This window comes from Conger conger, chromosome 4 (genome assembly GCF_963514075.1).
Source record: "Conger conger chromosome 4, fConCon1.1, whole genome shotgun sequence".
Taxonomy (NCBI): Eukaryota; Metazoa; Chordata; class Actinopteri; order Anguilliformes; family Congridae; genus Conger; species Conger conger.
Genome location: NC_083763.1, coordinates 31,889,391 through 31,915,735, shown reverse-complemented (window position 1 = coordinate 31,915,735; position 26,345 = coordinate 31,889,391). Strand labels below are relative to the sequence as shown.

The 26,345-nt window shown below is 40.8% G+C and overlaps 2 protein-coding genes across 3 annotated transcripts in view; one reads left to right on the top strand and one right to left on the bottom strand.

The window, feature by feature from the left end:
• Positions 1-878: 878 nt before the first annotated feature.
• Positions 879-3,994, bottom strand: LOC133126598 (growth hormone secretagogue receptor type 1-like). Its single transcript, XM_061238943.1, has 3 exons — positions 3,957-3,994; positions 1,837-2,585; positions 879-1,183 (listed from the first exon to the last, which is right to left on the bottom strand). The coding sequence occupies exons 1-3, from the start codon at positions 3,992-3,994 to the stop codon at positions 879-881; spliced, it is 1,092 nt and encodes a 363-aa protein (XP_061094927.1).
• Positions 3,995-13,319: 9,325 nt separating this feature from the next.
• LOC133126252 (phospholipase D1-like) overlaps positions 13,320-26,345 on the top strand; it is a 68,098-nt gene continuing 55,072 nt past the window's right edge. Inside the window, exon 1 of one of the 2 annotated variants that reach the window (XM_061238266.1) lies at positions 13,320-13,631. The gene's annotated coding sequence lies outside the window, so the exon portion shown is untranslated. Of the gene's footprint in view, positions 13,632-24,086; positions 24,165-26,345 lie in introns of those variants that run through there. The other variant, XM_061238268.1, reaches the window with a different exon arrangement.

The window sequence follows — 26,345 nt, the reverse complement described above, 5'->3', positions numbered from 1 at the left end:
GCCTTTAGTTAGGGTACAAAATGTGGTGCTACAGTCATCTACAGTGCTTATATTGTCATCCAGAATTCAGTAGTTGTTTAATTAAGGCATTCATCGTTGGGATATATGGGTGTGACAATGGCCTGGATTCAATCAAAACCCTCCGCTTCATCCTTCATGAACACAATTTGCCAAAACCTTTGGTGATTAAAAAAGTTGGCGAAATGTCTTTGATGGATAAAGAGAACACTTGTCCACAAAGATAAGGACAAATGTTGCTTGAATTAGGCCAATGCGTAAATGTGTAGGAGATTTTTTTCTAGATAGAAAATGCCTATAGGCAGCAAATACTATGATTGACTGTAATTTAGAACAGCAAATACAAAATTATTTGTGTGTCAACATGGCTATGTGATATGTCTGTGTGCTGACTCCCCAGTGTCCTTCAAATGTTCAAATGTACTGACTTCACTGCTATCAGATAAAAAATACATTTATTGGCTGCTATGATTGTAGTCCATGCACTATCGTCGAATATACATGTACAATAACAATTTGTAGAATGTTTGTTTGCAACCTCGTTCATAAAAACTATATTAAAAAGTAATTACCATCTCACATGACGCTGAATGTGCATTTCTGTATTGAAAAAATAAAGGAAACGCAAGGACATGTAGGTATGACAATTCCTGTTCATTTTCTTTGTTTAACGAGAATGCATTGGCTTGGGCATTCTCCCACTGGTTTCTACGCTGCTGGTATATTCATATAAATCAGTCACCTTCCCAGAAATCCATAAATAACTTTCAGGTACCCGTCATGATTCAACCATTAATCAGAAGATTAAAGCTTTGAAGGCAACAACGCATTCCTTTCATTAAGAAGTGGGCGATGCGACGTCACGTGCTCAAACTCGACTCTGTCCAAATTGGGCAGCTTTCACCCTTCAGGGTAGACGCTGACCTACGCGAGGTCTGTTTCATCCCAAAAAGTTTTCCGGCTGCGACCCTGTACTTCTTTGACATTATGTTGTAGAGGATGGGGTTAATCGCAGCGCTGAGGTAAAAAAGTACAAAGGAGACAAGGTTGCAATATTCGCTGATCTGCGACATAAGGGGAGAACCGACCTCCGAGGACTTGGAAAATAAATAGCGACCCACGTGAAAGGGCAGCCAGCAGAGCACGAAGGCGAACACGACCACAGCTGCAACGAAAGGGAAATTATATTCTGATTAGAATTCATCTCCAACATTACTGAATCACACTGAAATGTCTAAAAGGTTCAAATGTAAGTCGCTGTAGGCTTATAGACACTGAGTTTTAATAAGCCTGCAACCTTCATTTGGCACTCACAACACATGAGAACCCAAACATAGTTTGAACTATAATTTACCCATTTGACAGTTATGATACTTATAAGTATTATTAACGTTGCAGTTTTTCGACAGTATATAAATTTAAGTCATGCGTCATGGTGTCTCTTTCGATGAAGGCATTGAGCCCACTATCTCGACTATCCTCCTGAGACACGGCAATTATGCTAATTGTGTCCCCTGTAGGGGACCATATTCCCTGGTCTTAATCTCAAAAAGCATCATATTCGACTACGATTAACATATACTACTGGGACATTAAAAAAAAATAAAATATATATTTCTTAAACATATGACTGCAACATGTTTTTCATCCAAGAGAAAGTTTTTTCTGCCGAATCTCAGGAGGATATAGGCTAAGTTTAGTAATCCTTCCCCACGAGTTAATATTAAAAAACATGACCGAATTATCTAATTTAAAATATGATTATCTACAAAATAAATATGTAAATGGCTACATGTTTCCACGAAGAGACAGTCTTACCTAACATTTTTACTGTTTGTTTATTGTTTTTGTCTCGACTCGAGATGCTGGGTCCCATTGTTTCTCGCTTACGCCTCCACAACCTCCTCCCGATAAGGCTGTACAATATAGTTAGGCAGAACACTGGCAAGAAGAAAAAGAGGCTGGAGACCCACACCATGATGGTCAGTAGTCCAGACCTGATAGCGTATTGTGTCACCTTGCACTCGTTGGTCTCCCATGGATTCGTTCCGTTCTCGTGCTCGACCCCAACTAAGACGAATACCGGTCCAGCACTGAAGAAAGCCACCATCCATAGGACGAGGATGACGCCCCTCACTCTACCCTTCGTAACTGCCACCTTGGCCCTGAGAGGAAAACAAATAGCAAAGTACCTCTCCACGCTCAGAGCGGTGATGTTGAGAATAGTGGAGTAGGTGCAACTCTCGCTGACGAATTGAAACAGTTTGCAAAGTTCATCTCCAAAATTCCATGGCCGGTACCTCCACATTCTGTACAAGTCCAGAGGCATACAAAGAAAGATTAGGAGGTCTGAAAGGGCCATACTGGACAGGTACAGGTTAGTAGTTGTCTTCATGTCCTTGTAATTTGTGACCACCAGAATGGTCATTAAATTCCCGGTAACACCAGCGAGAAAGAGGAGAGAGCAAGTGACGGTTATCCCCATCAGAATTGGGGCGGGGAAAAGGGTAACTGGGTAATCCGACTCCCATTGTGTCCAGTTGAGCCGACCATCCCCATAAACTGAACTGAAATTCAACGAGCAATTGTAACAATCCATCCAGTTAGTCATATTTGTGGTTATAAACCCGATCTGTATGAACCTGACAGTGACTTCGCGAAAAAGATGTGTGGCCAGTAATCCGGTCGGTGACTATGCATCTCCGCTTTTTATTGGAGAGAACGAGCAAACTCTTAAACAGAGGTGAAAGCAGGTACAGGGGCTTTGGTACCAAGAGTTTTGTGAGGCAGATAAAGTAACAGGCGCTGAAGCATTTCCGTCCGAGAGAAGGATTGTAACGACTTTTTATTGTTTATTGAAATGCCACGTCCCAGTTGTCGAAAAAGCACCAAAGCATCCTTAAAACCACAATTCACTTCAAGAATCCACTGATAATCGCACAACGTACTATATTGGAAAGCAATGATGAAAACGATTAAACGTAAACAATCAAACACAAACTTTAAGGTTTTTAAACAACAACAAAAATAATGTGTCAAGTTTTAGGGAGCCTCTGCTGTCTCCACAGTCAAGTGCCTTCTCCTGCATCGCCCTGGGGAGCACGTGGATGTCACCAACCACACAGACATGCGCACAATCCCATAAACAAACCACTTCATGGCATAGCATACACTTGAACAAGGTTTGAAAGCAGCGATTCCATAATTGTGTGTGTGTGTGTGTGTGTGTGTGTGTGAGAGAGAGAGAGAGAGAGAGAGAGAGAGAGAGATTTATACAAAGAAAATAAAAATGAGTTGGTAGGCTCATCATTTTTACCAAATAAAAAAAGTACACTCCTTAATCAAACATGTTGCATGTGCTGCCATCTAGTGATGCGAATTAATATTGGCCTAATCTGTTGGTTCATGTACTGTATGGTGTTTAATGTACGAATGGGTTTAATCCCTTTAAACGGCATCAATATTCTGTGAAAACTTAAATATAAACTATATATATATATATATATATGAATTGGTTGCTGTCCTGGGTCCTGAAGTCTGAAGAGATTCTAAATGATCAATTTCACAGTAAGAGAGCGTATATTTAGTTAGTTATTAGGAAATAACTGTCCGACAGGGTGCTACCGTTTACCATCCTGAATGGCAGTTATTTCCTCATAACTGACTTGTTCATAGGATATTGTCCCGCTTATACCACGGCTAACTTTCCAGAGTAATGTAGCTATGGACAATTTATTATTAGTTACCAATTTTACCAATATTATTAGTGCAAGCACTGTTATGAACCTTAGTGGTTTCCAAGTTTCAGTCACCCTACAGCTTTTGCACCTCTGCCTGCTTACGGACACAAATCTCTCTTGCAAATCAAGACCCGCATCGGATAGTTTGTGAATCTGTCATGGGGTTTTGCCTCGCTCAGTTGGTTTTGTGGGCATTACCTCTTGGGGCCGCGAGAGGGTGCTCCTGTCACATTCATGTCTCCTCCGTGTAGTCAGTAATCACTGATTACACGAGAAGTTGGTAATCGTGAACAGGTGTGTCTCATCTAGGCCGGTTTTCCCTATACTCGGGGCTTTTGTGATTCACTTCAGGTTCTGTCATTCACAAGGCCAGTAAAGAGATAGTTGGGGGGACTGGAATGCGTTTAACATTAAAATGATTTCAGTAACCTCCTTAGCTATAGGACTAACGTAGGGACTGAGTAAACTCCTGACACTTTGGTCAGGTTCCTAGCTTGGAGACCTGCTGCTTTGCTCATTTGCTCGTTGTCTCTCTATCTGATTTTTCCTCTCGCCTCGGTTTATCAGCTCATTCAGTGTTAGCAGAGCTGGAGGCAGAGTTAGCTGCTGAATGTCTTTGTCACTATCTTTTGTTATTCACTACCCAAGGTAAACGGTAGTTGGAAGACGGGACTGCTTGCAAAAGTAAAGGAATCCCACATCTTCCTGTAGTTATGGGACCAAGTGTATGGGACCAAGACTGGCTTGCCTCACCACTCTTGGTTGGGTTACTAGCTCTGAGACTCGCTGCCTGACATTTCAGCAGTTTGATCTCTCTACCTGGAATTCTCTCTTGCCTCGGTTTATCAGCTACGTCCCTTTTAGGGTAGCTGGAGGCAGAGTCCGTCTTGCATATTTACCTGCTGATCTACCTTCTTTATTTTTCAGTAATTTACTCAAACAAGGTTATTCAAATAGAGATGCAGAAATACGCTTTTATTGGGCTAGAGTTTTTGCCCTGGCTTTGGTTTTTCTGTGATAGCCCTTATAGCTGCAGCGACATTGTGTGCTTTTTGTGCTGGCCTCGGTTTAGTAGCGCTGAGCCTTATTTGGTCAAGGTTTGTTTTGTAATTTCCCTTTTATTCACAAAGCCACTATACGATTAACTGCTCTGTCACTATGAGCTTGTGTTAACCGTTTCCTCGGTAGTAGAACGGGAGCGGGTTGTACCCTTTCCCTTCCTGCCTCATTTTGTAGCTCTCTCACTGCTAGTAGGGCTAGAGGCTGACTTCCCTGGGTGTACATCTTTTGTCATTACCTGCCATGTCACCAAGTTAGGTTGATATTTGCTGGAGGTCTGGTTTCCGGGAGTTAGGCAGTAGCGTTGTCTGTCTGTGGTTCCTCGCCTCGGATGTGCCCTCCTGGGATTGCTAGAGGAGCTTGGTTGCTTGGGTGACCTTGGTCGTGTGTCGGAAGCCCATGTTACTTCTGTTTGTCTGTAAACAAGCCTTAGAACTCACAGCAGTGGTATATAGAAATTTCAGTAGTGCTATGATCCAATCATTTTATAATATGTACTTACCATACCAGTCTTTCTATGCTTCAGTTCAAAAATGCAGAGAAGGCAAGGTCCCCCCACACTTGTTTTTCCACCCACGTTACAAAATACAGATAGAGCTCTGAGTTGTAAGCGTGTAGCGTAGTGGTTAAGGTAAATGACTGGGGCCTGTAGCGTAGTGGTTAAGGTAAATGACTGGGGCCTGTAGCGTAGTGGTTAAAGTAAATGACTGGGGCCTGTAGCGTAGTGGTTAAGGTAAATGACTGAGGCCTGTAGCGTAGTGGTTAAGGTAAATGACTGGGGCCTGTAGCGTAGTGGTTAAGGTAAATGACTGGGACATGCATGGTCAGTGGTTCGATCCCCAGTATAGCCACAATAAGATCCGCACAGCCATTGGGCCCTTGAGCAAGGCCCTTAACCCTGCATTGCTCCACGGGAGGATTGTCTCCTGGTAAGTCTAATCAACTGTACATCACTCTGGATAAGAGCATCTGCCAAATGCCAATAATGTAATGTAATGTAATGTAATGTAATGCTTTCAAATGGCTTTCAATCCTGTTACTGTAGTGATTGAAAATTGCCCCCTGAAAAAAGGAATGAATGTGAGGCTGGTGAGACTTCAGGGGATAAGGAAAAAAGTCATTTCTTTTTAATTTTCAATAATGTAAAATGTCTATAAGGCTCACCTAATTCCAGCAAAGGTGGCAATTTGTAAAGTAATCAATAAATACATAATTTCCCCATGATTCATCTTCAATCTTTACATAATTCATGTTTTTAAACATTCTGTTGTGGTTTCCCAGGAACAGATGAAGCCCAATCTTGGGCACAATTTAGTCATAGGCCATTTTAAATGCATCTTAAAATAGCATTTTCTTTAAAAAAAAAAAAAACCTTAATTGTTGCTTGGAGGAGAGATGCAACTGTTGATGCAATTTGTAAGACTCCTACAGATGACAACTGTGTGATTAACTGTATGATTCCCCCGCATCTGATACACCAAACAGTGGAAATATCAGAGAGGCGAAGGAAAAGAGTGCAGTCGTATCGTGTCATACACAAGAGATTCAGATGTCCTCCAGTGGCTCTATATGGATTGCTATCTATCTTGGTATCTATCTCTGGCTTGTATAGCCTACAATTATTATTGTGCATCTTGTGACGATGCAGGTTAAAGCAAATGAAATGTATTGTGCAAAATGTACAATAATAGCAATATGCTATGGTGCACTGCAAAATATGAGTAATGAAAGGCTATATGTGTGTTTCGTGCAGGAGACCGTGTTGATGTGCCTCCCCAAACCATTCCACATTTCCCCTTATATGCCAACAAATCAATGAAAAACAATGAATCATGAAATAAATGCAGTGACAAAATGGCAGTAACATCAATGATCCTGCTTCTGTTATTTCTGTATGTCTAACAAGCCTGCTCAACCTTTGTAGTACAGATGGTGTCTGACTCACAGGTAACTTAACCATGCATTTATGCATTTAAGGTAAAGCAATTCACTGAATACATGTTTACAGAAAGATAAATTGTGCATAAAATCTGCATTTCTGCTTCCCCATCTTTCTCTCGTCTCTTTTCCATGGCCAGTTCAATGCTTGTAATTGGCATTTTGGAATTCTGTCACACTATCTTGCTGTTCACGATATTGTTTTGTACAATTTGCATTAGAAATGCCTCTTTTCCAATTTACTCACATTGTAAAAGCCCTTCAATATCCATCCATTTCACCAACTGAATGGTCTTGACTGCAAACTCTAGTCATGTATAATTATTTTCTTTTTGGTCCATCCCAGGTTTCTGAAGCAACCTTAGGTCTGCACCAGTGCCTATTGCTGTAATTAAGCTTTCCACTGGTTATCTGATTGTACCTTTAATATCAACGTCAAAGTCATTCTACATTAAAAAGGCCAATTTTAGTCATGGATTAACTAGACTACAATTAAGTTAATACATATTATAATGCTGGGTGAATAAACAAAAAAGAAAATGTGCCTACTCCGGGTTTAATATAAATCCTCTCCCCTTTGTTTAATTTTTTCCACTTCTACACAGCCTTTAAATGTGGAGTAGCAAAAAGAAAGAACAATTGGGATTTAATCAAATTAATTTATGTTGCAGCAAGAGTATTGTCTAATTGGAAATGCCAAATCATTTTGATTAGTTTACGGAAAATCATGAATTAAATAAAGAACCTATTTTAGCATTTATAATCTATAATCTCTTCTTGCTGATATATGGAAGAATATTTGCAGCAAGCCAAAATCTGTATTATACAGTAAAGGTCATACAATCTCCAATCACTAGCCTGATGAAATACATCAAATATCCTTTAGTGGTTTTTTAACCTACGGACTGAACTGTTTTTTTGATAAGCAAATGAGAGTAGAGGCATTACATGAAGTGAAATGATTTCAATTAATTTAAATGAAATGTTAGTTAAAGTTTAGGTTTCAGATTTGGATATATACTTCCCACTGACACCACAAGGTGGTGCACCACTGTAATTTTATCATGCACAGGGACAAGGTTACTCTGGTTACTGCACATAGGCCTACTCATGGCAACCCACACAATTTACAAACATAAGATTGTATATGATGTGCTGTGCTTTACCTGAGTAAGGATCTGTAGAGAAACGACTCTCCTGTAAGAGACAGTAGTGAATACTCCCTCCCACTTTGAACTGCTCACATCTTAACATCAGCAAGTCTCTCAGTTTAGAATGTTAAGATGCAACAAAAACCTATAGCCCTATAGCCCTCCAGGACCTGTGACAGGCATGTCTGGACTACACAGTGGAAAAAATAGTTTGATATAACCAGCTCATATGAAAATCCAGAATGTTGGGGATCATTTATATTGATTGTTTCTGTTTGCTTTTACTTGTTTGAAATAAATTCTGTGAAATTCAAAGGCAAATTGCAAGCATGCTGCAAAGAAATATAATCATAGCATCACCTGATAATTATAATTTTAAAGAAAGTAATTTTGTCTGGTATGCATACTGAATATTACTTTTAAAAAAATTGTTCCTACAGTACACAGCATCAATTCCAACCACCATCATGCATAGGCATAAATTGTGGTAAGATAGGTCTCACATTATAGGCCTCACATTGCAGGCCAGTTTATACAGCCACAGAGCATCACACATCACATTTGGTTTATACTCTGGCCGACTGTAGTGCATTTATACTTTTTGGACAGCGACCACAGTTTACATCAGGCGACAAAATAGCATTCATGAACATCCTGCGATTCCAGTCAAGGGACTACAAACTGGCCTTATGAGTGCTAGCACTGTTTTTTTTTTACTCTCAAGAAGACAATATAGACTGTCTCCCTGTCCTTTAAACAGTGTGCATAGCTCAGGCTAGTCCCAGTGAAGTTGTCCGGGTAAGGAGTTACTATATGCTAGCACAATTCCGTTATGTTTAACACCCTTCAGTTTAAATGACCTCATGAATTTCTTGAAACAGTGTGGCACACTTTTGCACAATGTACATTTAAGGATTCCTGTGTATGGAATGTTTACTATTTTTAATCCAGCTCTGGTTTTCCCAGCAAGTTTACCACCCAAGTACAAACCACTTAGTGTTCTGCTGTTTTTCACGATAATGTGAAAATGATGGATGAAACTGATAACGCATGGCATTACAGCATGTAAAACCTTTTGTGGATGGTGTGTGGAGGAGGTGTCCATCATATCCTTCACTAATGTACAACCCCCCTCCTGGTTGACCAGAATGCTGAGTTGGAGAGGGAGTGACAGATATTGAGCCAGTTAAAGTTGGGGATGATTAATTAACTCTGATTCGAAGAGCCTGGTTGGGAATTTTGCCAAGTCATCAGGAAGCACCCTATTTCTTGCAATAACTTAAGCGCCGTAGATCTTTCATGGCCACAGTGAATTAGAGATTAAATTTCAAGTCTCATTTAAAGAGAGTTTGAATACAATTGAAAAGGCTACTGTATAGGACAATATAACCGCCAGCTGGAAGCTTTGTCAGATCAGGATGTGCAATGCTTGTTACTCTCACATTACATGGAATACATTTTCACAGAGAACAAAATATGTATTTGACTCTCCTTTTGATAATCTCCATAATAATCTTATTTACATGGGTGGAGGTATTTGCTTCTCTGAAATCAAATAGTTACTCTTGGCTGGCAAATATTACTCTTGGCTGACAAATAGTTACTCTTGGCTGCAAGTCTGACATAGACACAACAGTCACAACATTTTGTTGGTAAATCTGCACTGTTTGACCACAGCAACACTTGCAGCTTTAATTTAGTGACTTCCTCTAATATTTTTCCAATCCCATATTTTACAACATACAAATTTAGACTCAAAGGTCTCTTCCTTCCTGCCAAGGCCCTGTCATTAAATTGTCTTTTCACTTCAAACCCTGTGAAACCATAAATATTGTTTGAGTGTAACAGCTCATTTTTTTATTTTTATTTTTTTTACTCCTGTTCATTATTGTTATACTATTAGCTTGTAGGTCACCCCCCCCCCCCCCATCAATAATCTCTGCGACGAACAACAGCAGAACTTCAGAGACAAATTCAGTACCCTGGCACACATAACCTGGCTGGTCTTGGGTATAATTCTAATCGGACTTAGCTAAAAGCCTGTCTTGTGTAGTCCAGGGATATGCCTGCTGCTCTAAACTATATAGTCTGATCCAATTCATAATAACATTAGTGCTATTACAAGAAGACTAGTTGCGGACTACACAATATCACAATGATTTTTGAGCAAGTTATACATCTCAATTTATAGTGGGGCAAAGTTGTCACGTGTGAGCTGCCATTTTTTGTTTTGAAGGTGAACAATAAGAAAACTGTGACTCACCTCTGATTAGTGTGACTTTTACCACAAGCGAGTAGGAAGTTGAATTTCGAGGTTATTGTTTTGGAGAAACAGTGTGAGAACTTACCCATATGACAACTTACCCTCCCCTACATATACACAGTTATGAGGCTGTCATTTTATTCCCTTGGTGGGGTGGGAGGAGATGAAATTGCTCACTGAGTATACACTGGATTACAAGCAATGTTCTAACCTTGGTTGATGGAGCAGTGTTTAGGTAAAAAAAAGAAACATGTGGCTTAACACTGACAGAACACCCTCTGGTGGACAGGAGGAGGGAGTGGGGCAGCATTCCTGAGACATCAATAAACAGCTTCAGGAGAATGCAGGAGAACTACTGCTTGTTCAGTCTCCAGCATGGCAGGCCTCCAGGGGCTAACAATTTCCTGATTGGATATAAACTACTTTGAAAACTCTCTGAAAATGTTTGCTGCAGTTGTCAAATTAAAAGATGCACACTTTTTCCCAAGTTTAAAACTGCAATTCCGACAGATAATGCTACACAATCAAATAAACCCAACACAAATGTCATTGTCAATGTGTAGTAATAATTACGTGAATACTTAAATCATGTAAATAGTATTGTTTATTGAAAATTAATATGAATACTGTTAATACTAAGATCATAAAATATATTTTAGCAGGTGGCACAAGCATTTCACTAAAAACATGGGTAATGTTTTCATGCTGATTTCACGAGGGTGTCTGATCAATAGGACAGCAGTGTAGCATAAGGGTTAAGACTCTGGGCTCATAACCCATAGCAGGTTCAATTCCTAGAAACCCTTGAGGCAAAAAACCCTAAACTTGCTTCAGTCTATATCCAGCATTATAAAATTGATTGTTTTGATCCTGGATACTGATTGGCTGAGATCACATTTTTTGATTGATTATAAATCCGATACAGTAAAGAGTTAATCAAACATCCTGTTTGTAAAAAGTATCCAGAAACCTTTACTTACAAATAATATTACAGAATGAATAATACTGTGTCATTGTTTAATTTCGCGTAAATGTTATAACCATTTTAGCAATACAGCTCTTGAGGCTGTGCTGCATCGTGAATACAGCTACAGAGGTTTGCCGTGTCGTGCCTAACAACACCCCTGTAGGCGTGACTGTATTCCAGATAAAGCACAGCATCTCAAGCCATGTTGCTTAAGTATAAACTGATGCTGTAGATCTAAAAAAAATGTCTTAAATGTAAAAATATCTGCTCATCCTTTCACATCTTTGTTCCAAACCATGCAGGCAGCCATGTAAGATCTAGGAGTCTGTGCAGAGGTCCAAATCGGCAAACTGGAAAAGATACTAACAGTATTTTGTTAATATACCTATATACAGTAGGCTTCAGAATTATTGGCACCCTTGATAAATATGCAACACCCCTGGTTTGATACTTTGTGCAAACACACCTGGCAAAGATGAAACCCATGAGTCTTTTCATATAATTTGTGAAAAGGTTAGAAAGCACATTTGGAGGGATTTTTGACCATTCCTTCATGCAGACGTTTTCAGAATCATTGATATCCTTAAGATACCTCCCTCTTCAGTTCAGACCACAGTTGTCTTGTAGGATTAAGTCTGGAGACTTCAACTGACATTGCAGAACTTGGTTATTGTTTTTACTTAACCATTTTTGTCTGGGTTTTGTTGTATGTTTGGTGTCATTGTCCTACCTACCTCAAGTCTCAGTTTCCTAGCAGAGGCAACCAGATTTTCTGACAAGATTTTAGGCTGAGATTAACTAAATTAAGTAAAATTATATTGCCAATTTGATTTTGTTTGATTTTGTTTAGAATAATCTTTATAATTTTGGCACTTGTGGTTTTCAGAAAAAACTGAGATTACTAAATACTAAATTGACTGATTTTACATGTATACAGTAGTATGAAAAACTTTGGGCATCTCTGGTTAAAAATCCTTAAAAAATTAATATCTAAGCGAACATGACCTCTAAATGGTACAACATTAAACATGACACATTTCTTCACATTTTAAAGCTTTTTATTAAACATTTTTACAGTTTCAAAAATAATATAAAAAAAGGAACTCCTCTTTGGGCAACTATAACAGCTTGTAAAAGCTTCCTTCAAACATTAGCCTCGCACAATATTTTCTGTGTCCCCAGCTTCCACACAATCCCAAAGCATAACGGATCCACCTCCATGCTTCACCTTCTTTGGTGGTGGCCAAAAAGTTCAATTTTTCATCGGTCCAAAGCACATTGTTCAAAAAGGTTTCAGGCTTCTCAATGTTTTCTTTTGCATACTTCAGACATTTAATTTTGTGTTGAGGTCGTTCTTTCTGGCAACTCTGTTATGTAGGTCTTTGTTGTTTAAAGTATGCATGTCCTGTAAATAGCCCATTCTATCTGAAATCTTTCTTGGTCTTCCAGACCCTGCCTTGATTTCACCACTCATTGTTAAATAGAGTGATGCGTTGTTATGTAATTCAATCATACAGAATTGCTTGTATTTGTACATATTGCTTCAATGCATCGCATAGCTATTCAACTGGCAGTTTTGTTTGCTCATGGTATGTCTCATGTCTACACCCAGCAGTACTACAGGAAAGGCTACTTCCCCTGCCAGGGTTTTCTTGTTACACTTGTTACACCATAGAAAGAGAACATGCTCAAAATGGGCACAGGAATTTCAAAGCAATGCAAGGATACACAGTCGTTCAATTTTGCCTACCTTTGGTTGCCTACATTTATGGATGATAAAAAGGGCTGGAATTCCCAAACTGTCACCTAATAGGTGTAAATACCCTAAACTTAAAGCTGACAGTATGAACTTTAACTTCATATGAATTTCAAATCCAATGCACTGAGCTAAAACAACAAAAAACTTTCTTTCTTTTTTTTTTTGCAACATATTTTTCACTGCAGCAACTTGCATTAGGTCTGTGTAAAAATATATAAATTGTTGCAGTAACTTATTTTCACGCCGGGTCTCAGGAGGCTTTGTTGCTTTGATGAGGAGTGAAAAACGACTAACATCCTGGTAGTTAAGCCACTCACCTCCAGACACCTACTGGTGAGGAAAAATACATCATGAAAGCTTAACACATGACACGTCCGACCGGCTAAACTGGAGATAAAACAGCTTAATCACGTAACCCAGCGAACGCCGTTGTTATGGTGTATAAGTTCAAGAGCTGAATTTTGGGACTCTATTGGGGCGTAGGTTCATAAGCTTCCATCGTTGTTATTACTGTGAAGAAGACCAGATTTACCTTTTGAGAGCAGTCTATTTCAGCCCGTATCATGTGTTGTCCGATATATCAATTCCAGTTGGGCGGGTCCGCCCGAACACGCAGTGAGGAAGCTGATGACCAGACCAGCCCCATTGCTTGCTGTTAGGTCATACACAGGCTGAACTTCACTGATCCGCGCGTTTCCGGAGGTTGGTTTCTAGGAGCATCGTATTCTCCAGCAAGGTAGTCTCCCATAACTTAAAAAATAATATATATGTTGTGAATAGGTTACTAGAAATTGTCACGGTTTTTTTTTTGTTAGCTACTACTTTTCTTCAAAGGTTTTACATGCGATAAGACGGAACTGCACAGTGGTTACATTGTTTAAACACAGATGCACTGTAAAATGATCATTTATGAAAACATACGCGCCAAAGTGTAATATTCTACTTTGACAACAGAGATCTGTTACAGATCTATCGCTATGTAATGTATCGCTGGCATTACAAACATATATTCGCTATGAGCAATTGCTGTCTTGACGGGCTGCACCTACGTTTGTATAGCTTACTGTACACGCTAGTGATACGTTGGTTTATCTCATAGTAAAAGCGCGTAAAGACGCAGCGAGCAGTCCAGATTGCAATAGTAGAATATCGTAAACGGTGGTTTGTTGATCTCTCAGACTGAACATATCGCACCATGCCTTTGCGTCTGGTGCATGCTACGGGAAATACTGCAGCCTAGACCCCGCTCTGCACAACTTCGTGTATACTACATGCTTCATTCATTAGTTTCGAAATCGCACAAACTGCGGTGACATAAAACAAAATGTATTGGTTGGGGTTTTAAGTGTCCTTTGTGTGGCTATAGACTACGTGCCTTGCAGCGGCTTGGTCTGCGGAGGTGAGAGTAGCTTAACCTGTCTGTCTGTCAGTCCGAGAGCAAAGTTTTTAAAATCGGGCAGGCTCCAGTTCTGTGAAAATCTAAAACGACTTCCATCACGACACGTGGGATATTGCACATGTTTGCACTAGCGAACATTGTTTAGTTTATGTATATTTACAAAGACACAAAGAAAACGCATTTTTTAATGTTTTCAACTGACAGATAGCTTGATTCATTGCTGAATGTCCTTAATTGATCCACGTCCTGCAAACATCTGCTTCAACCATGCGGTACACCACCTGATTTCACTAATTAACTTATTATCTGAACCAAGCAGGTTAAATAATTTGTGAAAACAGGTGGTGTAGCGCAAAGGTATTAACAAATACCTGCAGACACTGACGCCCACAGGACCTGGAGTTGAGTAGGGCTGGCCTAGGGCTAGTCTAGATCTGAATCAGCTCACTTGAATTCTATTGAGTATGCAACTTATATACTCAATAGTAGGGAAGTGCGCTGATTGGGACACTGCTGAAGTGTTGTATAAAGTTGCTCTGCATTGCCACTCTTCTGGTATGGGACAATACAAACTATTGCCTGTGATTTGTTCTTCATCCTTAAAGGAGGCAATGGAAAACCTCTGAAGGCCATAACACGAGGTAAACTGGAATTACCTGTTAGGGATAACCGAGGGTTGCACAATGGGATGACAGGAGGACATGACAAGCCATCGTACACCTAAGAAAATAATTTAGAAATTAAACATTTATTTCCTCCCATTACCATGTGTGATGACTAACACCTTGCCTGACTTGAGATCATGAATCACAATCATGTGATCTCCTAACCATGTGAAACATCAGTTTTCGTATTCTTGACAGCATCCTTGTAGTACATGGGTGTGTCTGTTTTGGAGTTTAGATGTTGCTAACCTGAAGAAAATATCCGGTAACATAAATTAGCTTTATGTAAAATTTGATATGTTGTGAGTTGGTAAGTGTGTTTATTAAACAGATGACAACAGTAGCAACAGCTTCAAAGCAACGGTATGGAATGTATGACATTAAAATGGCTTTATTTGCAATCAAAGATGCAGTGATTATTAATTCCAAGGGAGGTGTGACTTCAGTATGCCATACTGGGTAGAGTAGTCATGTACATAATATAGGATTTCTATGGTTATATTTGCCAAGTTCCATGGTGTTTACTGTGCGTCCCAACAGGTCAGAGGTTAAACTATCTGCCAAATATGAACTGTATATTCTGTACACTGTAGTGGCAAACTCCAAATTCTTTACCCTGAAAGTTGTATTTCTCTGCCCTTGAATCTTATACTTTAATGAACAAGGGCTTGCATGCATTTTCATGAATAGTCATAAAAATGTTTTATACCCTTCTAAACGTCACAAGTTTAAACACTGATGTATTCTGCTCAAAATGTTTTTGTCAGGGTGTAAACCAAAGAACTCCGTGAATTGGATTTTACCTGTATTGCTTGCTTTTTAGTTCTACTCTAAAGTGACAGTCGAGGTAAATTTTTTTTCTTCAAGGATCGAATTTCCCAATGTACCCTAAAAGTACAGTAATGTTCTCTTTGGGTACAAATGACAAAATACTTTTTCAAACAAAACATATACAAATTAATTATGTATTGCTGGCTAGGGGGAAATTGTATGTGCCTGTAAGGTACTGCCCCAGCAAGAAGCATTTGTACCTTCTTAGGCACTTTTTGTACCTTTATTTCTGAGTGTATCTAATGTCCTTAACTGTGGAAGTACTGGAAGAAGCAGCGGCAAGTAGGCTTTTTGAACGCATGCAAGTTTTGTTTATTTAAGACCATCGGATCCAGTCATACTTTTACGACCGCTGTCAGGTGCCTGAAAGACACAGCACACACTTCAAACCACTGTGTGTGGAAGTGAAAGCGGTAAAGATGGGGGAGAGGGAGAGAGACAGTTGTTTGTTTCTGCAATGGTCATGCATATTTTATAAATGTGTCCTGCCTATCATTTGGATATGGAGTTTTTAGAGGGCTGGCCTTGCCCTCCATATGTATCAGGAACAGAGAGTGGATGGGTACAGTCACTAAGTAAACAGGGGAGGGATATGGTTGACTTTGCGGCCAGGTGTTAGTGGCTGCATGTAGTTGTTAGAGTATAGATTAAAGGTTATAGATACTTAAATCAATAACAATAACCTCCTTTATAGATCTCTTTTCAAACAGCTCTATGAGGACTTTCGAGGTGCATTTCTTCCAGAGAACACATTATTGTATTTGGTTGTCTTTTAGATCTGGAAATAAGTACATGTTGTAATCATGAGTATACAGTGACAGGGGTGGATATGGTTGAATGCTCTCTAGAATATTTTATTTTAGTTGTTCCCTCGTTTTACTTTTCTGAAACCTTCCTATGCAGAAATTATGTCATAATATTGACTTGTTCTGTGAACCGTTTTCCAATTAGTCCTTCATGATGCATTCATTCATTCATATTTTATGATCTATTTGGTCATGGGTCTAACATATTACAGCAGTTAACCTTTACAGCAAGTTACGCTCAAACCGTTCTGGCAGTTATGCTCCACACATTCTGCCATTTATCGCCTCACAGCAAGGAGGTCCTGAGTTCGAATCCCGGTCGGCTGGGGCCTCTCTGTGCAGAGTTTGCATGTTCTCCCCGTGTTTGCGTGGGTTTCCTCCGGGTACTCCGTTTCCTCCCACAGTCCAAAGACATGCAGGTTAGGCTGATTGGAGAGTCTAAATTGCCCATAGGTATAAGTGTATGAGTGAATGGTGTGTGTGCCCTGCGATGGACTGGTGACATGTCCAGGGTGTATTCCTGCCTTTCACCCAATGTATGCTGGGATAGGCTCCAGCCCCCCTGCAACCCTGTTCAGAATAAGCGGGTTAAGATGATGGATGGATGGATGGACATTCTGCCATTTATGTTTGGCGGTTTTGTAGTTCTACAAAAGAGTGTTAAAAGTTCTATTAGTTCTATAGTTCTATTGATCCTGAACACATTCTGGAAGTTATGTTCAACATACACTCAGTGACCACTTTATTTGATATTTATTGGACCTATTTTCTGGCCTTTTGGTGTTTTGCTGCATCCACTTCAAGGTTTTGTGTGTTGGGTGTTCAGAGATGCTGTTCTGCCTACCACTGTCGTAATGCGTGGCTATTGGAATTAGTCTTTCTTCTGTCCTCTCTCATTAAGGCATTTTTCCCACAGAACCGCTCACCGGATGTTTGTTTTTTGCTCCGTTCTCTGTAAACTCTGTTATCATTGTGTGTAAAAATCAGCACCACCAACAATCATTCCAGGGTCAAAGTCACTTGGATCACATTTCTTCCCTATTGTGATATTTGGTCTGAACAACAATTGTATGCATTGAATTGCTGCCAGATTTTTGGCTGATTAGATATTTGCATTAGCAAGCTAGTGTACAGGTCTACCTAATAAAGTGCTCACTGAATGTATTTCACTTGTTATCCTCAACAGGTTCTGCTAGTTATCCTTAACTGATTTTGCAAGTCATCCTCAACATGTTCTACTAGTTATCCTCAAAAACCTGGCACTGTTCTTCTTGAACCAATCTGCACTCATTGTAAACCTTTCTTTGGCAGTCACAGGCTTGATGTAGACTTACCACCATCTCTGTGATCTGCACAGTCCTTTAACTTTATGGACAGCTGAGTGCAGAAGTGATTTGAGGACTATGGTTAGAGCAGCAGAATGTTCTTGTGTGGGAATGTTGTGTAGGGCAGGAATTAGAGCACCATTACTGGGAGGTACAGAAGGTTTGGAATCCAGTGCGGGATTTGTGACTGTTTTGGTTGCTTGCTCTCCTTACTCTGATCGTACACAGAATATGGTTGGGCTGCCTGCAGAGCCCTGGAATGTGTAATATAATGAAATGTCATTTTAACCCAAAGACCTCTGACCTCTGCCCCTGGAGCATTGGGGATTCTATGAGATTACAGAGGTACCCTGTCTCTTGCTGCCAAGCCTGTAGGTACTGCAGTGTTCCAGGGAATTGTCATGTGACAACAAACTCTCCATTCCCTCTAGTCTACCTGTAGCCTGTCAGAAAGCACGTATAGGATATTTAGCCAATGGGTGCTAGCATATGAAATGGGTTGCATGAAGTGTGGCATTGTACTCTACCTGGACAATCTGTAATAATTGGAAGCCTATACGTTTGTTCCATTTAATTATTTGGTGATACTGTTCATGAAATACACCATATGGTCATGAGATGTTTTTCAAGTCATTTCGAGATGATTAGCTTGGCTGTGTAAAGAATGTTCTTTGCACAAGGGAAAACCGCACGCTTCTGTCTTTTCCAGTTTTTCTACCACATGTATGTAGCAACAGGACTGCAAGGCATGCGCCACTTCCACATTGTTGTCATGACATTGCAATCTCAAAGATACACTAGTACTTCCTACTTTCTAAAGATGCTAGAAGCAATAACATCAGTCTATTTCTGTTAATGGTAATCTTGTTAACTAAGATCACCAGGCAATTTTGTTGTCGCTTTTTCCCAGTCTGTTTCTTGTAGGCCTATTTTTATTACATTTTCCTTTTTAAGTTAGAAGTCCATTCTTCCTCCTCATTTGAATAGGGTTTAAATTCAAATTTGAAATGCAGCTTTCCATTTTGAGAATTTAAGAATTAAAACATGAAACATGACAAATTTCGACTTTGGTGATGAGGCTGTGTGTGCAATCTGAAGGAGGAAGTTGTCTTGTGGCCGTACCCATCTAACAGGAAATGCATCACCATTGTGTACGGAAAGCAAAACCTTCTCTGTGTGTGCGTGGGTTTATATGAGTAACGAGGGGTCGAGCAAGGTTGTTACCATTGGGGAACGTTGGGGAAAACCATATCCTCTATTACCAGGGTTGGGGGTATTTTATTTCTTTAGTTTTGAGTGAATCTACTGAGCACAGGAATACAATATTTATTCAAATTCAAATATATTTTTAATTGCCAAAAAAGATATGTTTTAAAAAATATTCAGCTGACCACTAGCCTACAGTATATGATGCCAGCCATAGTAACTGCTGGTTAAATATTTGGACAGTAAATATAGGGTATATTTGCACTTGCGAAGTAGCATGGTAACCACAATAATCTGAGAAGTCTATTATGTATTGTTAGTCTGGATATTGAGTCCATGGCTCAGTGAATTGTTTAGACTATTTGCATATCTACAGTATGTAAAGAAAAATTATAATTAATTTCCTCTCTGTTAACATCTTACTGTACTGTCTTTGTCTATCCCTCTCTTTGCCCTGAACCCATCAGAACAAACATTACAGTAAGACAGATGTCTTGTCAGACTATTGTCATTCTATTCTGTCTCCTTTTTCACTCTCCACACTCTCAGAAATAAAGTGACAGTTTTCTTAAAGTACGGTACATGTTCTTTTGGGTAAAAATTAGTACATTTTCAAGAAGAAAATGTACGCATTAATAATTGTATAATACTGGCCCAGCGACAAGCTTCCTGCTCATTCTGCCCTGTCACCATATTCCTGTACTCTCTCTCGCCTTCCTTATTACCCATACCCACCAGAGCAAACATGATGGTGTCCCTGCCATAACACTCAGACTATTATATGTATCCTCCTGTTGTCACTCTCTCCATTTCTTTGCCCTGATGCTGAGAAAATGGGATAACAGTTGTCAGTGAACCAATGGTTTAATCTTGTATTGTATTAAAACATTTATTTGTAGCAGTTTGTGATCTGAATACCAAAACAAGGAAGTACATTGCCCTATGCGTCATATCCCTGGTGGAAATTTCTGCTTGGATCCACCCTGGTTTTAATGTGGTCCGGCAGGTTTTAAACTGGTTCGACTGGTTTGAAGTTGGTTTGGAGATGGTCAAGCTGGCAGCAAATTGGTTGGGTTAGCAACCATGCTGGCAAGACCATGCCCAGAGAGAGAGACAGAGAGCAAGACAGAGAGAGATATTATGAATAAATAGAGTTCTGGTCACAGCTGCATGTAACAAAAGATTGATTCAGATTCGCTACCAGTACTGGATGTCTCCATCGTTTTTCTTGATAAAAGGGCTGCTTTGTGAATTCACTATTATAGGCCTAGAATTAATTTGTGTGCCGATTATGTGCCCGGATGTGTGCCTGGATCCTGCTCATTTAAATAATATTTTTATGTGGGTGTGTATTTGTAAAACATTATGCCTTTGAGGGTTTTGGATCCAATGGCAGAAGCCTGAGTTGTTGTATGGAGGTGTTCAGATGCGGTAAAATGAACAGGGAGTTTGTTTGTCATGAACGGGCATTTATGTGTGATGCTCTCCTCCAACCACAGGGTGGCAAAGGTGCTTCATTGTTATTATTTTCATTAATAATGTACTCACTTTCCATACTTTGCCAGAAAACATGGGAAATGTTTAGATATCTGAAACTAGAAGTTTGTCAAGTAATTTTGTTCTGTGCTCTGTGGCTTGGGAGGATTAGTCTGCTCCACTACAAAGGTTTCAGTTGAAGTGATATATTTTTCCTGCTAATTGTTTTCAACAACAATGCTTTTCAGTTTTACACTGATCTGCATCATGTTAAACCCTATATCTTTTAATCAGAGCAGTCAATATGGCGAGTCAGCTAAGCCAATGGTATATCTAGCTACCTAGGTAATGAACAAATTGCAGTTAAAAACAGTGAGCCACGCAGTGCACGTTAGTGATCATCATTGCAGGTCCCCTTTTATCTCCCTTTCTGTGATTGGCAAAGTCAGTTAAAATGTGGTACCTTCAATGTTTAAAATGTACTCATATTATTAATGCAATACTAGTTCACTAAGACACATTATTTGATGGGAATTGCCATTCATATGGATTATTCCAGAATCTATTTAGAATAATAGCATAATTCATACATGTAGTTGAATGTTTGCACCTGACATGATATGACATTTTGATTGATACGATTATTGGAAAAGTTGATGATGTTGGATTTTTAACCCTTTTGCTTAATGGTCCTTCAATCGGCGGCATGGATGGTGCAGTGGTTAGCACTGCTGCCTCACAGCAAGGAGATCCTGGGTTCGAATCCCTGTCGGACAGGGCCTCTCTGTGCGGAGTTTGCATGTTCTCCCCGTGTCTGCGTGGGTTTCCTCCGGGTACTCCGGTTTCCTCCCACAGTCCAAAGACATGCAGGTTAGGCTGATTGGAGAGTCTAAATTGCCCGTAGGTATGAGTATGTGAGTGAATGGTGTGTGTGCCCTGCGATGCCCAGCATACATTGGGATAGGCTCCAGCCCCCCTGGATAAGCAGGTTAAGACAATGGATGGATGGATGGATGGATGGATGGATGGATGGTCCTTCAATCCAGGAGGTTCCTTAACAGAAAGTTATGGAGACATTCTGCTCCCCCAGAACTGCTCTGATAACACCAGTACAATATGAAAGTCAAACTGGAAATGTCCCCCCTTTTTGTCCCCTTTGTTTATTAAATGTATTTATTGTTCTATAGCAAACTGTTAAGCTGTACACTGCTCCTAAGTATAGTGCTCTTGCCTGTCTGCCAGAGTGAAGTTCTTTGTGTGACCAACCATCTAGTAAGATGAAGCAAGACCCACCACTCGCTGGTCAGACAGACACCTGCTGCCACCAAGGGGAAACAGTATTATGTATTAACAGTATTAAGTCCCCAAAACTGCTCTGTTGGGGTTTCCTAGTTATACAATGTGGTCTTTAAGTCATGTGACCCATCACAAGCTCATAAAGAGTTGCTGTTGACTTTTCCTGTTTATATGTTGCTATGCCAGAAGAGCAGGGGCATATTTAAAGGAGGATTACTCTCTGCGCGTGTGTGTTTTTGCGTGACTTCATAGAGGAAGTTTACTGTGGTGTGGCGTAATCCTAGTTCTGCATTAGTCCACTCTGCTCTGAAGCAGACTGGGTTGGCGTCTTTATTCAGGAAAGTGCGAGTCAGTCTGTTTGTCTGGGGGTGTGACTCTGCTGCGTTTTTCTTTTTTTCTTTGGGTTTGATCTGCGGCTTGAGAAAGCGTGACTTCTCTTTCCCGCTTAGTGCTTTCCTCTGAAGGGCTGTGGGATGTCTGAACTCGTATCGCCCCTTTGAACTTCTCTCTCAAGCTCAAAGGGAGGGACCTCAAAGTGCAGTGAAACAAACTTGCCGTTTTGCCTTCAAAGTTACCCCACTCTCTCTCTCCCACTCTCCCGTATATAATTTATCCTATTTTTGCCTCCCAATTTTATTAATGGCAACCTATACAAAAGGAAATATCAGTGTACACAGGGGTCTTCCATTCTTGGTGTGACTTACAAAACTTTAAAAAAGAATTATTTATTGGCCTTGGTGAATTGTTTGTTTTTAGCGCACAGCCACGAGGCACGCAGATAACTCATCTTTCTTCTGTGGTTTCCGTCAGTGCTCAGGCGATTAATCCGCTCTGATTGTACTGTCACGCGGCACCGATCTATGACATTCAGAAGCCCTTCTACTCGGTCTCCTGCAGGAAGGGGAGACACCAAACACTGCCGTTACTCGCTCTGAGTACACTAGAAATACTGGAACACTAGAAATCTGAGGCAGCAAAAAGAAGGTTTTTGGCTTTAATTATCTTAATGCAGTAGTTAAAATGGAAAGTTCCTTTTTTAAAGGAGTACAGACTGCAGCTGTGGCACTGCAGAGCATGACCAGACTATCAGTGAATCACACAGAGCCCACATGTCATCTGCAAGCATTTCCCAGCCAAGAGGTATGAATTAAACCTGACACTTCAGCGATCAAATTCAATCTTGAGCAACCAGCTGGCTGGGACATGCCACCCCCCCTCCAAACCCTGCAAACTCCCCAAACATCTGGCCGAGCAACACACACACATACACAGACATACACACACCCACACACAGCATACACACACAGTGTACACATACGCACACCCACATACACAGTATTCAAAGACACACACACATACACGGATATACACACACAGTGTACACACACACACATAGTGTACACATACGCACACACAGCATACACACACAGTGTTCACATACGCACACCCACATACACAGACACACGCATACATGTATGCACATACATGTGCCCGCACACATACATTCACACACATCATACGGACATGTGCACATACACACAGGTACTGCATACACACACCTGCACATATACACACACTGCATACATACGCACACCCGCATACACACACACGCACTCGCACACATACACGGCATACACACACAGTGTACATACACAGCATAAACACAGTGTACACATATGCACACACAGCATACACACACAGTGTACACACACAGTGTTCACATACGCACACACAGCATACACATAAAGCATACATAGACACACACACACACATAAACATACGCACACATACACACAAGCATGCACGCATGCGCGTATACACACACAAATGCACACACACACATGCACGCGCACACACACAGCACAATGAAAGGCATCTGAGATGGCATGAGAAAGTAGAAAGGAGCCAGGGAGAAAGATGAGAGGGGAGAGAAAGAAAGAGAGTCCAGAGTCATTTGGAAAGAGATTAAAATGTTTTGCAGGAGACTGGATCCCCCCACTCTGTGGAGCACGTGTGAGCCAGCGACTGATTGGTCCAAGCGAGATGACAAACAGGGGAAGAGAGGCCTGCCCCTTTTTTGTTTTGGCCCGCCTACATGTGGTCTGGAGATCCCTCCTCCCGGCCACTTGCATTTCACGTGAGGACAGGCAGTCAGTCAGTCAGGGGCAGAGCCTCCAGTGGAGAGTCCTGTTGTGTGGGGAAACACAGCAGACACCTGGGAGGAAGAGGGGCAATATGGGGGCCGCACATCTGTTGGGGGGGCAGGTCAGTGAAGCGCCGCCACTCTCAGTCCCTACCAGGTCTCCAGGCTGGGTGTCCTAGGAGAATGAGATGTGTGTGTGTGTGTGTGTGTGTGTGTGTGTCTGCATGCATGCTCCATGTATGACCAGCTTGAAATTACCAACTACCAGCTGTTTCAAAACTGTCAAACTATGTTGAGCTGGTCTGAGCTGGTCAACCAGCCTTTTTCAAAAACCTAGCTTGAGCCATTCTTTTTCAGCAGGGTGTGCTCCTCAGGATTCAGGAGAAGAGATAGAGAAAGAGAGGAGAGAGAGAGACCTGTGAGTTTGTGAGTAAAGTGAACTTAAGTGCTTCTCTCTGCTACCTTTTGGGTGTACCGTGAGACTCAAAGGGTTCATCCCAACTTTCAATCCAAATGAATCCCTGTGGAGCCATGTAGAGACTTGGCCTGGACTTGGGTTGTTGGGTTGTGGTTGTGGTTGTGGTCATGTTGTACGCCAGCGAAAGGCTCCCCCCTTGTCCCCCTGTGCTGGTGCATCCTGGGGGGGGGGGACAAGGGGGGAGCCTTTCGCTGGCCTCAGCCTCCATTAGCTTTTTGTAAAGTTTGTTTGTATTGCCTCTTTGTGCTTCGCGACAGGTTTCTGTTCTGTTTTTAGTTTTTTTAACCATGATTCTTAGAAATAGAACCACCCCTGAGCAAGGCTTTATGGTAAATATTTATGTGTACAGTAGAGATAACATTGAGCTGAACAGACTTAATTTTGTGTTTGAAGAGTCCACATACCGTAGTATAAACGCGTACCGTTCCCTGCTAGGCAACTCAAGCATCAGCGGTTCAAAAAGAGGTCGGAGAGCTCGCTGTTCCTATCAATGTAGCTGCAGGTGGCCTTTGCCTTTCGTTGTCTTTTTAGGGTTGTTGTTTTAAATTGCCTACTAGGTGCATGCACTGCATATCCTACACAGCATAAGCACAAGCATAGGGCCTGAGGTTAAGAGTGAAGCTTTGTTGACACAGAGGTTGGGCTAGCACGTGACGCACTTTACCCCTGGAGCTCAGCAGTTTGTTGTGTGTCAGTGCACGCTTTATCTGGCTCTCATATTATTATATTGAATAGCCGCCACTTTATCTGGTTTTCATATTATTTCAGGTGTGGTGGGCTAGCCTTGGCTGGACGGGGAAACAATAAAATAGATGGAAGGATGTTATTATTTCCCGGATAGAGACAAGGATTTCCTCAAGCAGCAAATGACAACTAAATGGTCTCTTGATTTTAAAAGAACACCCTGATCTTAAATGACTGGAATGAACCCAAAATGGTTTGTAATAGAGGACTAAATTGTTCAAATAAAACCCCCTGTACAGAAGTTTTGTTTCCCCTTTGCCTTGAAAAATGATTTTTGAGCCTTGCGTTTGATGGTCACTTTTAAATTTTTTAACAGGTTAATCATTTTATTTATTTAACTAAATTATACTTTTCTCTTCCACCTAACATAACTTTGACCAAGTTTAAAGTTAGCTAGCTTGCTAACGGTACCTGTTGTCAATGACAGTCGACAGAGTGAGCATAAGGGTAGCTAGTGAGGCAACAAAATGCAGTTTGGTCTCATACATACTGGTTGTATGCAGAGAAACACTGGTTATTGCCTAATATAATCAGATGTTCAGTCCCGTGTGCATGTGTGTGCACGTGTGTGCAACCGTGTGTGTCTGTGTGTCTGTCTGTCTGTGTGTCTTGGACAGGCCCAGACACCTGGTCAGCGAGGACACTGGCAGCTTGCGAGTGGGTGCTGATGGCAGTGTGGGCAGGCAGCCATCTCTGACTGTACCCAATTACCTTAAGTGCTCTGAATTCTTCTGCATGTAGGCGGGGCACAAGGGTGGCCACTGCAGGATACCCGTCTCTTGTCATTAACCAAACCTGCATAGATCCAGCTTCCCTGCTGAAAAAAACTGCTCAAGCTAGGTTTTGAAACAGCTGGTAGCTGGTTGACCAGTTCAGGCCAGCTCCATTCTTAACATAGCTTGACCAGCTCAAGCTATGTTTTGAAACAGCTGGTAGCTGGTAATATCAAGGTGGTCATAGCTGGATTTTACATTGTTACATTGTCCATTGTTAATTATTCATTGGTAATTGTTATTCTGACTGAATTGATTTTTTTATACTAAGAACAAAACAAACTGGAAACACATATTTCAATTACCTA

Excerpts from the sequence above, each read along its gene's own strand:
- LOC133126598 (XM_061238943.1), bottom strand. The coding sequence starts at position 3,994 with ATGAATGTGACAGGAGCACCCTCTCGCGGCCCCAAGAG. Across the intron at positions 2,586-3,956 it reads CCCTCTCGCGGCCCCAAGAG|TTCAGTTTATGGGGATGGTC; the intron begins GTAATGCCCACA and ends GTTGAATTTCAG. Across the intron at positions 1,184-1,836 it reads ACAAACAGTAAAAATGTTAG|CTGTGGTCGTGTTCGCCTTC; the intron begins GTAAGACTGTCT and ends CTTTCGTTGCAG.